This window comes from Apium graveolens, chromosome 9 (genome assembly GCF_009905375.1).
Source record: "Apium graveolens cultivar Ventura chromosome 9, ASM990537v1, whole genome shotgun sequence".
NCBI classification, from domain to species: domain Eukaryota; kingdom Viridiplantae; phylum Streptophyta; class Magnoliopsida; order Apiales; family Apiaceae; genus Apium; species Apium graveolens.
This window is the reverse complement of record NC_133655.1, coordinates 288,119,509-288,136,431: the sequence shown is the minus strand read 5'-3', so window position 1 is coordinate 288,136,431 and position 16,923 is coordinate 288,119,509. Positions and strand designations below refer to the sequence as shown.

General features: G+C 33.5%; 1 protein-coding gene and 1 long non-coding RNA gene across 5 annotated transcripts; one reads left to right on the top strand and one right to left on the bottom strand.

The window, feature by feature from the left end:
- On the bottom strand, nucleotides 1–5,629 carry LOC141683801 (DNA repair endonuclease UVH1). Of its 2 annotated transcripts, XM_074488566.1 has the most exons (9): nucleotides 4,647–5,624; nucleotides 4,096–4,316; nucleotides 3,947–4,026; nucleotides 3,565–3,729; nucleotides 1,865–2,644; nucleotides 1,363–1,473; nucleotides 990–1,250; nucleotides 683–906; nucleotides 1–460 (listed from the first exon to the last, which is right to left on the bottom strand). In XM_074488566.1, exons 1-9 carry the CDS (start codon nucleotides 5,528–5,530, stop codon nucleotides 250–252), a joined length of 2,937 nt encoding a protein of 978 aa, XP_074344667.1. In that variant the 5' UTR covers nucleotides 5,531–5,624; the 3' UTR covers nucleotides 1–249. The 2 variants fall into 2 exon arrangements, with proteins under 2 accessions (XP_074344667.1, XP_074344666.1); XM_074488565.1 differs by having other exon boundaries at nucleotides 3,947–4,316; nucleotides 4,647–5,629.
- A 1,687-nt stretch (nucleotides 5,630–7,316) lies between these two features.
- LOC141683064 (uncharacterized) lies at nucleotides 7,317–10,947 on the top strand. 3 transcript variants are annotated; one of them, XR_012560095.1, is made up of 5 exons: nucleotides 7,317–7,704; nucleotides 8,043–8,102; nucleotides 8,399–8,882; nucleotides 9,628–9,967; nucleotides 10,120–10,947. It is a non-coding gene; the product is annotated as an uncharacterized LOC141683064 (long non-coding RNA). The 3 variants fall into 3 exon arrangements; XR_012560096.1 differs by lacking the exon at nucleotides 8,043–8,102; XR_012560094.1 differs by having other exon boundaries at nucleotides 7,317–8,102.
- Nucleotides 10,948–16,923: the final 5,976 nt, after the last annotated feature.

The window sequence follows — 16,923 nt, the reverse complement described above, 5'->3', positions numbered from 1 at the left end:
TAGCCATGGTAAACAAACTTCTAATTAAATGACAGTGATGACATTTAACAGAACATATAACTCTTATAAAATATATCCATTTTTTCTTGTCTAAAGTTACATTAAATCATCCAAATAAAATGATGAATAAAAAAACTGAAAAGCCATTTTTTCCTTCACCCAATTCTCCAACAAGAGAAATTAAATCTTAGGGATGACTGTGTAATAATTTGCAAGTGTATCTTCCAAGTATGAAGAATCCATGTAAGCCTAAAGTAATCTCGGATACTTCGCATCAAGAAATTCCTTCAAAGTCTTGGCAGCTTTTTGACCACCCATCAACTCAGCTAATCTCTCTAAAGGAAGGGTAGCAAGTTCCGACAAACTCTTACACCCATCCATTAAAGCCCTGTAGTTGGAATCAGTTACTCCAGGAAGTCTTCTCAAGAACTCCACTGCTGATGTGTTGTAATTCTCTGCTCTGTAATGGAGATTGGAGCAAACAATCATTTAATTTCATAAATTTTTAAAAATCACAATTCTCAAGTAAAAGAGAAACAGGAGCACTGAACTGATGCCCCTGATCTCAAGAAAGTATACACTACTTGGATATAAACAATTCTTTACTCGTTATTTTAAACAGAGCATTATGTTTCAAATTATGTGGAGCATCATGACCAATTTAACTCTCGAGGTATCTTACCTCACATCATCTTCAATAATACCATCTTCAGAGGGTACACCAACCCTAAGTGCTTTGGCCTCATCAGGTTCATCCTGATTGGCTTTGAGTGAAGCAAAAATCTCAGCAGTGGCATGCAAACTACGTGACCAAACTATGCGCAAACGAGGGAAATGTAGAGCAAGCAGGGACAACTTAGATATTATACTGTGTGCTGCGACATCCTCGCTGATTTCCCAAGCCGACTGCAAGATACACCATTAAACATATAGGTATCTACTTTATGGTCACCTTAAATAATTATAATCTGTAAAGATATATTAGTTACCTGAAATGAGAAGCTTTTGTCTTGCGAAAACTCAATTAAAAGAACAGGCATTCGATAATAACGAACCATCATTTCTGCTTGATGGTAGAGACGCCCTGATGCAAAACTACCAAAAAGATCTAGTATACTTTTTCTCTCCACGCATATTAACGGAGAAAGAATGTAGTCTCCAACTTCCAATGTCACTGGAACAATACGCATACCCTTCTGATGCAGTACATTTGGAAGGTTACTCATGAACTCCCTCATATCCACTATCACCTAAAAATAGTAACACGGAAAATCTTATATACAGAGAAGGTGACAGCATGGGTATGTTTTGTTGTAATGTGGAATCACAAGATGATATGGTGTATGGAATAAAATTACATACTTGCATTTCTTTTTCAATAGTCTTTCTTCCACCAGCCTTCCTGGTTATTGAATTTTGGGAAGTCATGGAAGCTGGCTCCATGGGAGGTTCAAACCCCGAAAAACAGCCTTCCTGATTTCCAATTATAATTAACTAAATCAGCTAAAAATGCTTATAAACAATGTGATAAAACGATTAAATAATATCAGGCAGATAATCAAAAATAACCTCCCTACTCCACAAACTATAATTAACTAAATCAGCTACAATGCTTATAAACAATGTGATAAAACGATTAAATAATATCAGACAGATAATAAAAAATAACCTCCCTACTCCACAAAATATAAAATATATGTCAAGCAACACAATCACATAATAACTAAAAAACTAACCATTAATTTGAAAAATTATCTTGATACTTCACAACTTTAGTTGCCAGGATGGAACATAATCAAATAATAATCACCTTAACAACCCCAGAGCACCTCTGAAAGATTAAGAAAACAAAAATGAAGCTAACCTGATAAGCTGGCATCATCATCATTGATTTCTGCCTAATCAAAGACTCAAAGGCTGAATTTTCTCTGCGTATACTAGCCTCAAACTTCTGCACCTCCGTAGAATTATCATAAAAAAGAAAATACACTTTCAATTTACTTGAAGGATTTTCGGATTTATAGATTTCAATTTCCCTGACAAAAGCCACATCAGGATGGTAAACAATGATTACAGAGGGTTTCAAGATGTCAAGTATATGAGTATCACTTTCCATGGCATAGAAGTGCACTGGTGGGAGCATTGTTCCCTCGGTATCAACACCTTGAACATGCTTCCTAATAATTCCTTTGTCTGCAGAAATACCCTCATCTATGCTTGTATGGACACCACCAATAACCTCTGGATCTATTCTCTTGTGACTTTCAAAAGAATGTTTCTCTGATCTATTATTCACTAGGTCATCACTATTTCTATCATCTACATTTGAAGTGGTTGGTGTATTTCTTGTGGCCCTTCTCTTCTTTCCTTTTTGATGTTCTGCTTTGTCCTCGGATATTTCAAAATTCGTCCTGTCATCTTTTTTGACCTCCTTCCGTAATTCTGTAGCTGCTGCAAGCAATGCATCATTTTCCTGCTTGCTTATGCTACTAACATCTGTATTATTTCCAGATGTCTTTTGGATTGTCCCATTAAGTACCCCAATTCCTTGAGATTCCTTTGGTTTCTTTTTCCTATCATGTTTTGGCAGACTCTGCAGTTCTACTTTGCTTAGCAAATACTTCTCCCACTCATCCCGCATCACCTATTAAAAAAAATTCATAGATATACTTAGCAAGTCCTTTTTTTGCTATATGCAAGTCCTTTCTTCTATAAGAGGCGGATGCACAAATTAAAAGGAGAATACAACATACAAGTAAATAACACAGATTGTAGTATTTCTTCAGACATGGGATCGCTTTACATAACCTACCTCTAAATTGAATGAACGTATAACTATAAAGTAGACTGTATTTCAGGACAAAGTTAAGAAATGACACAATTTCACAGCTGATGAAGAGACAGACTGCTGCAATTCTTAGCAAAAAGATCCCCGCTACAATACCTAACTTTCAACTAAATATATAGAAGAATGTTTGTTAACTTTTAGGAATACAGCCTACTACATGCAAATTGTAATCCTAACAAAACTTACTGGTGCAGGACAGGACGAAATTTGGAAGAAGAATTTATACAGTGAAAACAATACAAAGATAGAAGAATTTATACAGTAGAAACAATAAAAAGTAGAACTAGAGTGATTCAACTGCAGAGATCCACTACCCCTGTGGTTTTCCAACCACAGAAGGAAAAATACAATGAATTGCAACTCACAAAAAAGAGATGATCAATTATAAGTTCAGTTATTCAATTTAATAGGCTATACCAAAATAATAAGATGTTACAACAGAACCCTAAAACAAATCCTAATCAATATCTACTCAGAATACCAATCCAAAAATAAAACAACTCATTCGGTCACTCTTCTACCATCAACTGTAATTTCCTAATAAATAATATGCAGGATTAGTTTATTAATTCCTTGCACTGCGCGCCACTTACGTACAGTATTATCAGCAAAAAAACAAATAAATATGAAATTAAGCGGCAAAAGATACATTTTTGCAAGAAAGACACAAACAAGAATACATTCAGATAAAAGATTAAAGTCAAAATATCCAATACCTTATGGGGACCTTTGGTAATACATTCTTCGAGCTGCATGCACGAGTGTTCATCTTTGCAAGCCACTAAAACAGTTCCATTGTCAATCTCTTCTCCGTCACTGACAAATTCTTCTGTTGACAAAGCTTGCTTCTGTCTTTCGTCCTTTATCTCTTCAAGGATTTCCTGAATGAAGGGGGGAGGGGATGAGGCCAGAGTTAGTAGCTTGTTTCACTTCCACTAAATCCACTATTGTCTTCTCTGTCATCACAGTTTGGTTAACATGGATGAAAGTAACAAATCTAACAAATTTTTATAGTTAGTAACTTTCAGACTGAAAGTAACAAATCTAGTTTGATTCGTCAATTGTAAATTTTAAGCAAAGCAGAACTCACTCACTCACACGAAACACCTTCCACTTTGGTGCCTCCTCTAGAACTTCCTCCAAAACTATTTTTATGTTTGTATTTGCTGCTAAAGAATCTGCATGCAAAAAGTATAAGAAGTCAATTAAATACAAAAGAAAAAATCCTGGTTGACACAAAACTTTACCTTCTTTATCCTTGTTTTTCTCTTGCACTTTCCTCTTTTTAGGTGTTGCAGCCTTACTCTGTCCAACTATGTTCCCATCCTGCAACCTCTTACAATAATAAACCCGCTTCTTCGCATACTCAAAAATCTTGGAACTTGACTCTGCAAATATCCAAACAGAACGGAAACTCTCGGATGCTCTTAAAGAATCCAAATACTTCAAATAAGTCACAGCATCATACCTGTTCGAATGTCATGTCAATCACAATTTTTCAACACATAACAGACAAAAGACAAGAACGACCAGGTAAGGTAACTATAATTATATTTCAACTAGAATTACAATAGTGCATAAACTGTCTCGGAGCAAAAAGTCTATCATAAATACATTTTATGGCTTTCTTCTTTCTTTTCCATAGTGAAACTGACAATGCCATCAAGTGACTTATCGCCTTGTTTAAACAACATCACATACTTAACAAACTAAGTATTCTAAACCATAAACACGTATAATGGTACTATTTTTACTATTTACCAAAAATAAAATAACCTAAAACCGAAATGTACATTACCTAACGAGATAATCCAACAACTTCCGCAACGTCTTCAAATCCGAAACAAGCTGCTTCGTCTTTTTCCCCAAAGTATGCCAAATCGGATCCAACTGTCTCCTAATAATCTCATCAAATGACTTAAACAAACCACTCTCAAAAGTCAAATCCTCAACATCAACCTTATTCGTCTTCCTCATTTCCTTCAAACACGCATCCATAACCTCAATCACCGCCTTCTGAATCCCAACCATATAACCACTCATCGGAACCCTAACATCCACAACTTCCGGAGGCTCCTTCTCCAAATCCTGCGACACGTAAACCTGAAACCTAGGCCACAAATGCAATTTCCTCAAGTACAAACACTTCAAAATCTTCTCCGCCTTCGCAAACCCCGAAGTCATCGCTTGTGCATTGTCACTAAACGCCCGTACATACAATTTCGAGTTTCCAGACCTCATAATTCTCACAATAAACGCCTCCGTAGACGTCTCCGACACATTATGCACATTCAGTATAATCAATCCAGCAATCGAATCAATTCTAACACGATTCGACAACAAATCAACAATCAAAATCCTCGAAGTAACGAACAATACATTACCTGAAGTATACAAAGACGTCCGGTGATGAGCCGGGAGCTCAAAACTGATCTCCGAAATTTTCGGAGCTAGGGTTCCGGCGACATCGCCGGAGACATCGCCGGAACTGGTGAAATTGACGATGGAGTGTTTCTGAGAGGGAGAGGCGGAGAGAATAAGGAGAGAGCCTTGGGAAGAGTGATGGAGAGAGACGAGATTTGAGATGAGTTTGTGGAGAGATAAGCCGCCGGAGAGAATTACGAGGCCGCCGGTGGAATCTTCTAGAAGCTCCGAGATGATGTGTTCGTGAAACTGTACCATCGTGTTTTTAATTTTTTTTGTTTTTTTGTTTTTTTGTTTTTTTGAGATTGAAGAGAATTTATACAAGGGGTTTGTTTGGTTAAATAGGGCGGGTGATTTTGAAAAGGGCTGGTGGATTTGTGGCCGGGAATACATTGCGTGGCCTGTTCAGGAACATGGATCGGCAACGTTTAGAAAATAGGGAAAACGCTATATCGTGTAACATTTTGCCTTTTTTATTTTTTTTTTCTAATGTGGCAACGTGACTTCAAGTCACGTTTTGTGTTTTTCTTGTTTTGTTTTCTAATTTAAGCTTCTTTTGCTGTATTATTTAGGGACCCGGAAATATCATTTAATGTAATATTTTTCAATATTTGTTTTATTTAATTTTTTTTAAATTTATAAATGATAGCATAATTTAACAATCTTTAACATTTAGGGTTCACAAATCCCTTTTAGGTTTAGGGTTTAGGGTTTAGGACCCTAGAGCCTAAACCCTAATTAAAACTCCTGCAAACCAAAAATGTAAATTTTAAATTAAACAATGTTAAATTAAACAATTTTAAATTTAAAATTGTAAATTAATTTAATAATTTTTAACATTTTAGGGTTCACCAATCCCCTTTTGGTTTTAGAAATAATTTAAATAATATTTTAGTATTTTGGAAATTAACAATTTTTTATTTGAGGTTAAAAAAATATATTTTTTTTTAAAAAAAAATTACATGTATAAAACGCTAGATGAATTAGTGTTTTTGGGGTCAAAACGCTACATGATGTAGTGTTTTGGGTGCCAAAACACAACACCATCTCACGTCTAGCTTTAAAAAAACCGGAATAAGCTTAACGGTCTTTAGTGTACCGTTTTACTTGCTAAAAAGTAAAACAAAATGTGAATCGGTGTACTGTTATACAAAACGGTTAACGAAGTGTCGTTATGAAGGGATATTTTGGGTCATTATTTTCAGAAGTAATATTTTGGACAATTTTTAACCCCAAAATGATATTTAGGGACTTGGCAATACTCACAATCTCCGATTCTGTATTCCTGACTTCTCCTAATTTGGCTTCTTGGGCTTTCTTATTATATTTTCTCATGATAATTCTCATAATAATTTTAATAATCAAACTGTCTGTATTCCGTGTATCAACTATGAACGGAAGCCCTTCTATATTCCCCAACATGCTTTTCTATTACTCCCCAATTGTTTACGTAACGTTTTGGCACGCTTTTCAATACTCGTTTAAAGTATACTTTCATAATATTTATTTTTTAAAAGAAATCTAAAAAAAATCATGTTTAATTTTTTATTCAAGAATTTTTTTTAAGAAAAAACATTATAAAACTATACTTTATTGAAATCTCGAAATACGTGCAAACGGTGTACGTAAACTATCCAGTGGGGTAGAGAAAAAATGCCCAGAATATCCCATTTTTCAGCCCCAACTGCCCAAAATACCCAGATGCGCACGGACTGCCCAAAATACCGACGGATTACGCATTACATTACTGCGTATACAACCTCCAATTTTTTTGTAAAGGATACGCATATGTGTTATGCGTATTCACTTTTTTAAAAAACAAGGAATACGCATTTCACACATACGTATTCCCTAAAAACAAAAAAATGAATACACATTTCACACATGCGTATCCTTTATAAATTTAAAAAAAAACGAAATTCGCATGTTGGACATGCATATTCAACAGATAATTTGAACATTCCGTCCTGTCAAATGGTATTTTGGGTATTAAGCCCCCAAATGGTGGGTATTTTGGTTTTTCACCCAGGGCCAGATGGACTATATTGCGCTAGAGAGAATTTTATTTTTCGCCGATACCATTCCAGCTTCTCGTGGCTGCTTGCAATCACCTGTATCCATATTTGTGTGTATCATCGTATAAGTTGGTATAATGATAAGTTACAATTTACATTTGTGATTTATATTTACATTTACATTTACAATTGGGAATCAATCTCAGTTTTGCTCAATTATAATTACCATAAATATTTGATTTTTTGGGTTTTAGTGCTTTTTCTCTCTCTTTGATATGTGTGTGTGGAATCATTAACATCATAACGAAATGGAAATGAAAGCAATGTCAAAAGTGTTGATCAATCACTTTTCAACTTTGGTGAAAGCACTGCTGCTATTGCTCTTTTTAATCAACAATTTCAATTCACTTTCTCCAGGTACATCTTTGCTCTTAGATTATATTATCAGTTGTTTGTGAAAGGGTATGTATTATGAAGTGCTTTGCAATTTGCATTAATTGGAGCCATATGTATTTTTCAAGTTGGTACCATGTATATTGGCTTAATACTATGCATAAATGTTGATTAGGATTTAAAAAATGCAGAGCAATTTTTTTAGGTCTCTTTAGAAGTTTTTCCTGTTGGACAACATGTTACTTCTTTTTCTTTCAAATTTTCAAATGGGGAAGTAGAATAAAAGGACCACAGATATGAAAATGTCGCTTTGCGTGCCCTTCGTAAATTATAGAGCATGAAATATTATTTGAATCTCTTAGGAACCGCACTGGCTATGAAAACTGTGGATTGGATTGAACACTTCTCCGAAATTGGAGCCGGTATGTGCAATGTCAATGTGTTAAGTTTTCTCCTTACCTGCATAATGTAATTTTTTGTTTTAAATTTTAGAGTTTCTTATTTCTTACAAGCGACAATCAATTTGGTATGTAAACAAGTTTATTATACTCTTTACTTTACACAAACCTTTAGGAACACAAAATCATTGCAATATTACCTAAAAAAGAGTGAAGTTCTGACTTCCGAGTACAACAAATTTCTCCAAATATCTTTTAAATTTTCTTCGTGTATTAATTTGTTTGTATTACTGTACATAACCTTATTGGTTCTTTTGTAGGTGTTGGTTCTTTTATGAGTATCTGATAAAAGCACACATTCTCTTTGGGAAGGCTGATTTTTTAATGATGTTTCAGTCTGTTTATCTTGGTGTGCATAAATATTTCACACGAGTCACATGGTACTTTGAAAAGTTCATGCTTAGAACCAGTTTCATAAATATTCCTGCCTCTATACATTTGCTATTTCCTCCACCTTTGATGGATCAAAGATTGATATAATATCTTAGAGAATGATTTTGCTACTCTGGCACGTACCATGAAGCTGATGTGATGACTGAGATAGCAAGTTATTGGCAACTTACTAGCCTACAAGTGTATTGGCATAGAGTACAGGTAGGTTAAAACAATATTGTGGACCTGGAAATTGAAAAACCTTGCTGGTTACACTGTAAAGTAGCTAAAACCCCTTCATCGACAAAAAAATACTCCATACTACAGGTTGTAGTTCACTGGATTATTGCACGAGGCAAGCTCTTAAAAAAGGTATTGCTCAGCTTATTTATTTGGTCTTATTTTTCTTCATTTTTAACTCTTACATCTTTATGGTGACTATGCTTAATTGTTTGTTGTTAAGCGAGGCGATTATGCTTAATTATTTTTTGTTGTGAGGTGAAGGATAAATTAGCTTAAGTTAGTTTCAATGCATTTTAATTCCTCTATGTATTCTTAGTTGCGTGCTTTTGGGAAACAATGAAAGCTATTTTTGTATATTTGGATTCTTAGTTGTGCATGTTGATTAGGCAAAAGGGAAATTTCATCACCAAAGTATGAATTCAACATAACTTTATGTGTATATATACATATATAAGTCCAGTTCTTTTGATTGGTAAATTACTCGATCAGGTGTATCTTCACTCTTTGTTAATATGTTATTACATAAATATATTTGTATCATATTATTTTGATTTTTTGATCGTGCGGCCTAAGATTGTTATAGTTCTCGAGAAGAAAATACTGAATAGAACAAGATGCCCAGAAAAAATTATGTTTCTTTGCAACAGATCTTCCGGTATAGACATTACGCTAAAATTAGTGTTAAACTTAAAAGATATAATTTCCGTGATACAAATAAATTTACTTTGTTTATGATTTCTATTTCAATAGAATTTATATAGCTCAACACAAGTTGGGTATGGTATGTTGATAAATGATATAATTGTCAGTGAATTGGTAGTGACATTAGTTTTACTCTACATGATGTATCAATGGAGTTCTCTTCTATCTGCAGGCATGACAGAGGCATGTTCTTCTTCCACCTTTTCGACCCTCTACAATCCTACAAAAGAAAATTATGTCCGGTCCTTCAAGAATGGAAATTTTAATTTGCATGAACCACGTGGAATTTTTTTTAGAAAGACTGTTCCTCACGTTGAACTGGAGATCAATTCTGATGATGTTTCTCATTTTACTTGGGTTAAATACGAACCAGCAAAGAGTCCGTTCCTTTTAACGGAGGTTGGTTTGATACCGGTGACATAGGGAGATTAGAAAATGATAAAAATGTCTGGCCAATTAAGCGTGTTAATGAAAGGATCAAGAGCGGAGGAGACAATGTGTACCATGAAGAGGTGGGCATAAAAATTTCGCTTTCACTTGTGTTCTTGCTTTTCATGCTGCATGAAACGGAATCAAATACTATATTATTAACGTACATAAGAAATCTAATAGACTTTCTGAGATTCTCCGATTCTTCCATTTTATTTATTATTAATATTTTTAGGTAGAAGTTGTCCGACAGGAACATCCTGGCGGTTCCCGCACTGTTGTTGTTGGACTCCCAGACACACGCCTCACAAAAATAGTAGTCACTTGTATTCAACTAAAATCTACATGAACGTGGACCGTATATTGTTCAAATCCTCAGCTAAAGACAAGTATCGATGCATGTCCAGTGAGATACTCCAGAATTTCTGCAAAGGCAGAAATTTAACAAGGTATCTCTCTAGAACTTACTCTATATTTTGAGGGACATCCAAAACTTAAATATAGTTAATATTTTTTATCTTCTCACGAGTTTGTAACTTTATTTACACTACTAAGTATTTTATGCCTTTAAGGCTCTACATCCACAAGCAATAAATAAATAAGACTAATGTGCACATATTGTTTTTTATTTTCTTGCGAGTAACATCACTTCGATAAGTTCATTTATATAAGTTGCATTTATGTCTTTGATAAAATAGGACAACTCCAAACAAAGCACTGATAATGCTATAAAAAATTATGCAGAGCTAGTGCTTTATGAGGATCCAGTAAGAGGTAAAAAATGTAGTTAAAAAGGAGCACAATATATTGCACTTTAATATATAAAGTTTTGGTCTGAATCACTAATTTAATGTTAGAATGTGATTTGTTGTAACAAACAAAGGGTGCCAAGTTTTATTTAGGTTCTAGGCTTCTAGCTATATTAAGTCGTATTTGACTTGGAATATTTTGTTGCAACACTGTATTTGCTTCGATAAACAAGTAGTATCTGCAGGGTATGGTTATGAGACTCCTTATGGAGCTTTTTGTACCCAAACATAGAAATGTAGCTGTAGGAATTAAGCTGGAGCAGTATATGTATATATTTAGAGTTCATCATATTCATATGATATGGCAGTAGACACTTAATCAGAATAGCCAAGGATAAACTCAAGAAATTTTATGTTGAATCAAAGCCTTTAATTTGACACTATATGTTGACTTCTGTAAACTGATAATTAAAAAATATAATTATATTTTTTCCTACTATATGCTTCACATGTGTGTATTGCTTTTCTCATTTCTATGTTAAAGCAATGTCATGTTTGTGCTCTGCGCTAGAAATGATAGTAAGAAGGCTATGTTTCAATACAAAACATATTAGCCAAATGAACTGAAAATTGTGAGCAACAAGACTTTTTTTACATACTTTATAATAATTTTTTAATAACCGCTGCACAAAGGTCAAAAACCGGACCGGACCGACCCGGACCGGACCGAAGACCGGATTTTTTCAGAATTAAGGACCGAACACCGGACCGGCTCTATCCGGTCAAGAGACCGGACCGGATCGGAAAAATCCGGATTGGACCAGGACCGGACTGGTCTGGACTGGTTTAATTATTATTTATATAAAAAAATTATTTATATAATTTTTTTTTAATGTTTTTTTTCCAAATTTATATACATTAAAATTTTGTTACTTGGTACGTCAATAATAATTTAAAAGTAAGTACATATTTTATTATTTTAAAAGTAAATATAAAATCTTAAGAGTATGAATATCAATATTTTATTACATGAAGTACGAAATTTAGTAATTTAAGATGTAGTATCGATCTATTTTATTATATGAATTTATTATCTATTAACTTGGATCAATAAAATATGATATGGGTGAATATTTAATATTTATATATGATCTTATAAGATATAAACTAAAGGTAAAACTATTATATATATGAATTCAGGTCCATTCAGGTCTGGACCGGATTTTTTCATGTCTTGGACCGGACCGGACCGAAGACCAGATTTTTTCAATTATAAGGACCGGGGACCGGACCGGGTAAGTCCGGTCCGGTCCAGGTCTTGGACCGGTAGACCCGGTCCGGTTCGGGTTACAGGTCCAGACCGGAATTCTGTGTAGGCCTACGCGCGAAGCACAGTTTTTTCACCTAGTTATGATAATACTAAAAAATTTATATTTCGATTCTTAACTTCTTTCATGAATTTGAAAAGGACCCTCATAAATTTAAGCAGCTCAATGAAATAAAGTAATAAAAAAAAATTTAAAGAATTTATTAGCCCGGGCTTTAATTATTTTTCAAATCTTCATTTGTGATAAACTGATTATTAATTTTATTGAATTTCTCAATATCTTCACCTTCACTTTCTTAGTTGTCGCCTCGTTAAATATTAACAGCTGTGGGGTTAATTATGTTTTCTTATTTATAAAAATCATCAAATATTTGAAAAAATCTCTCAAATTCTAATTCTTGACAGTTCTTATCGATCGGAGACAAATTGGTGTTGTTATTGATCTCCTATTTTTTTACGTTCATGTAATCAAACTAAATCCAAAGTCATAATTTACGAATTACTTTCATCAAAATTATTAAAGGGTAAGAATTTAAGATTATTTTTTTATGTTTTTTGTTGAAATTGGGGCTTTCGATTTTAATTTTTTTCGTTGAATTTGTTTATCCGGATAATTAGACTGTTTAATGATGAATTTATTCATATGATTTTCATGCTTGTTTATGTATTTTCATCGAAGTTTGTATATCTTTTCGATCAATTTGTTAATGTTTAAGGCGTTTAAATTAGTATAAAGTTTTGTATCATATACGTGAGTAATTTTCTGTTGGCTTAAATCTCAAAGTAGTCACTAAGTCAGGATCACATATCAAAAGAACCATTCTAGTTATCGGGGACTCGATTGCACCATTATAGTTGAAAGTAATGACAATCCGTTAGTCAGACTCGTTGAGTTGGCGGAATTTTCTTTTTCACGTTAACTAGACTTAAAATTGTACAGACGTGGCAAGATACGTGGCTTCCAACTAAACCCAACTCAATTACACACATACGTGTATGTGTATATATGTGTGTATGTATATTCATACATAATCAAATTAAAATCATCTGGTAATCCAACAACTACAGTAACTAGAGCAAGAGCAGGTGATCTTCGATTCTTCTTCTTTTTCTTAATATATGTTTTTTGTATTTTACTTCAAATTTTTATTTCATTGATCTCCAAGTTATATAGTATACTGCTAGTCTTATAATATTCAAATTAATAAATATTTTTAGCAATTTTTTTGTTTGTTTCATAATTTATTGTTTGTTTCATAATTTATTCAACATTTTTCTGAGTTTTTTTATAATTTAAAATGAAAGCATTGAAATCTAAAATAAAAAATTGTTTTTTAAATAAAACCCGAGTATTTTTGTAAATTTAAAAAAAGAAACGAAGTTTTATTAAAAAAAATTGTAGCGTGATTTTGATATTATGTTAACCTTTTTACTTTCTACTCCAAAAAGAAGATTTCTTATTATCATAATTTGATTCATAAAATTTGGTGACCAGTTTTAAATTATTAAAAAAACAGTTAAGATTTTTTTTTAAAAGTGTAATACAATTTGTTTACAAAATTTAGAAGAAGCATTTTCATTAAGTTGATTTAATATTAAAAGATTGAAAATCATTTAGGGGAGAACCTTCCACGTGTTCTACACCTTTCCAGGTATTACTTCCGTTAAAGTCAATCCCTCTTCTGTCAAGTCAATGAATGAGGTTAACGAACACCTTTCCAGGTATTACTTCCGTTAAAGTCAATCCCTCTTCTGTCAAGTCAATGAATGAGGTTAACGGCGCTGTCATTACTCTCAACTAGAGTAGTGCTTATGAGTCCCCGATAACTAGAGTGATATTTTTGATATATGACCTTGAGTTCAGTGACTACTTTGAGATTAAGTCATTTTCTGTTAGTTTTGTTGAGTTTGGATCTGACTAGAATGGTTTCGGTTTGGATCTGACTCGAATATTTCGGTTTGGCTCGTTGGACATCATTTGAATTTTAAACAAATGTTAATTTTTAATTTAATTAATTAGAGAACAACCATGCCATGAGAAATTCAGATGATCATGTAAACTCAACTATGTATGTAATTGCAAGATTGTATAAAAGTTGTACTTTGTAAATTTGTCTGTTTTATTTTGTTGAATTTTAGCTTGGAGTTAGTCTTGTTTGTGACAAGTAATATTCTCACAAATTAGGGGAGATTGTTGTGCAAGACATGCTTGTACATAATAATGTTAGGAGTTGTCCCACATCGTTTGTGGGAGAGACAGTTTGCTAGAATATAAGCAGTTAGATAACTCCAATTAGTATGAGGCCTTCTGGGAGTGACCCAAAAACAAACTCGTGCGGGCTCGGCCCAAAGTGGACAATATCATACTAATGTGGAGTTAGGCCTGCTCAGCAAGCCCAACAAGTGGTATCAGAGTTTCAGGTTGTAACGGTCCATAACAATCTCAGACGGACTTCCAGAATGGGCCTAGGAGGAGGCAGATGGGTTACCTAGTATGGGCTCAAGAAAAAGGCAGGTGGGCCTTCCAGTATGGGCCTAGGGGGAGCAGATAGCCAGATGGATTTCCAGTATGGGTCGAGGGGGAGCCTGGTCACACTGAAGGAGGCAGAATCGACAAGTGTCGGGCCCGATGTGTGAAGGGGAGATTGTTAGGAGTTGTCCCACATCGTTTGTGGGAGGGGCAGTTTGCTAGAATATAAGCAGCCAGATAACTCCAATTAGTATGAGGCCTTTTGGGAGTGACCCAAAAACAAACTCGTGCGGGCTCGGCCCAAAGCGGACAATATTATACTAATGTGGAGTTAGGACTGCTCAGCAAGCCCAACAAATAAGACTAAGTTATCTTGACAATGATAAGGATAAGTTATATGATAATTCAATTATATTATGTAATTGTATTTTCTTGAGTTTGTAAAAATGCTAAGTAGATTAGGCCAGAGGATTTTTCTATGAACAGTCATCAAACTAAGGAATAAACTCTGGAAGAATATCAATCCTGATCATGCCTTAGAGCGAAGTATAAAAGTTTGGAGTTGAATAATATTGTTCTAGGAAAAATGTTCTAAGTCAGATATCGACAAGTCACAGATCAACGAATGTAGAGAAGTATGTCGAGAAGTCTAAAATGACTTTAAAAGAAGTCCCAAGAGATATCGATAAGTCGATCTGCATATAGAGAACTAAAGATATCGATAAGTCAAAATGTCCATGTAGAGAATCGAAGATATCGACAAGTCAATTTCTCGTGTAGAGAGCTAGAGATATCGACAAATATCCTTATGTAGAGAACTAGAGATATCGACTAGTTCTAATCCTTTCTACTTATAGAGAACTGAAGACCTCGACAAGTCAAAAACCTGTGTAGAGAATTTGAGATATCGATAAGTCATTTTACTTATTGATATGTGACATCTCTACACAACAAAAGAGATCTCGATAAACAACTTCAAAATTCAGAATACAAACAACTTGAAGATCCAAGATTATCAGTCAACAAACAATTCTATCATTGAATTGGAAAGCCTACAAATACAGCTTGAAGAATACAAGATCAAAGGCCAAGATGAACTGGACAAATGATGGTCACAGACCTAGTAGATTCTGCACATATATGCTAACACTAGAAATTAAAATTGACAAAGAAGTTTTAAAAAATGTGTTAGCTATTTTAGTGCAAGTTATGTAAAATGTGCATGTTGATCTATAAAGCATGTCACAGGACCTTTGTTTAGAATTAACAAATAGATCTAGAAAAATCTCGTAATTCTCTCAAAAAAAGAATCCGAGTTCTTATTTTTAAGAACATAGCTTTGTAGTAAGACAAATTTGATTTAATACAAATCAAGTGAGTTTTTGATAAATTGCTTGTGTGTCTGCATCTAGTATTTTATCACTACAAAAATCATTCAACTATTTTGTTCCATAAGCCATAAATTATCACAGTCAATCAAAAATAAAAAAAAACATATTCATCCCCACTTTGTGCTGCACTTCATACCTAACAGTATTATTTTAAAAATCAGGTACTTAATTAATTTGAATGTACTTGTTATTCCTTATGATCTTTGATCGATAATATTTTATACAATTTAAAATTTGGACGAAGCCGAATTAGTCACATATATTCATCGTTAGTAGGCGATCATCACACATAAACTCATAACTAAATATTTTATAATATTGTTTCATTATCGCGCAACGTTAATCAACCAACATACTCTTTTCATAAAACAAGTTATTTTGACTGAATCAATTCGTCCAACTTTAAAACACATCACGTAATCAAAGTAACTCCTACATCCAACAATTTATGTATGGGTAATACGATGTTTTGGCCATTCTTGCAAAAGGGGCCTAAGTTTTATGTTTTTATTTTTAAGTAGGATTTTCTCCGCTTAATGGATACTGAAAAGTTTCAATTGGATCATTCAACTCAAAAGTCTTTCAATCACATTGTTACATTCCGTTAAAAATTGGACAAAATCTGATTAAAATGTGAGTTCAAAAAATTTATCACGGTATGTACAGTAAGCTAAAACGCCGTTTTGGATACTCAATTGAGTTTAAACATGCAAATCGGGTCATGAAACTTAAGAAATTTTTATTCAGGTCACTGATCACTACATCCGCTAAAATTTGAAAAGAAACTAGGCAAAGAGTTCTTATACAACATCTCTTTTGTCTCTCAAAAAATTTCAAAACTTATAAATAAATACAATAAATACACACACATAACATCAATGATTTCATCAAAAAAACTCAATCCTTGTTAATTTCTTATCATTTTATGTATCTTTAGGCCATTTGAAAATAAAGACTCGTCAAATTTTTGATGGGCTTTTCATAATAACCTAAAAATATATAAAATGATACTCCCTCCGTCCCACTTGGATATTTACGTTCATTATTTGCATATATTTCGAGAATTCTATAAATTATAGTTTTATAATATTTTTTTAATTTT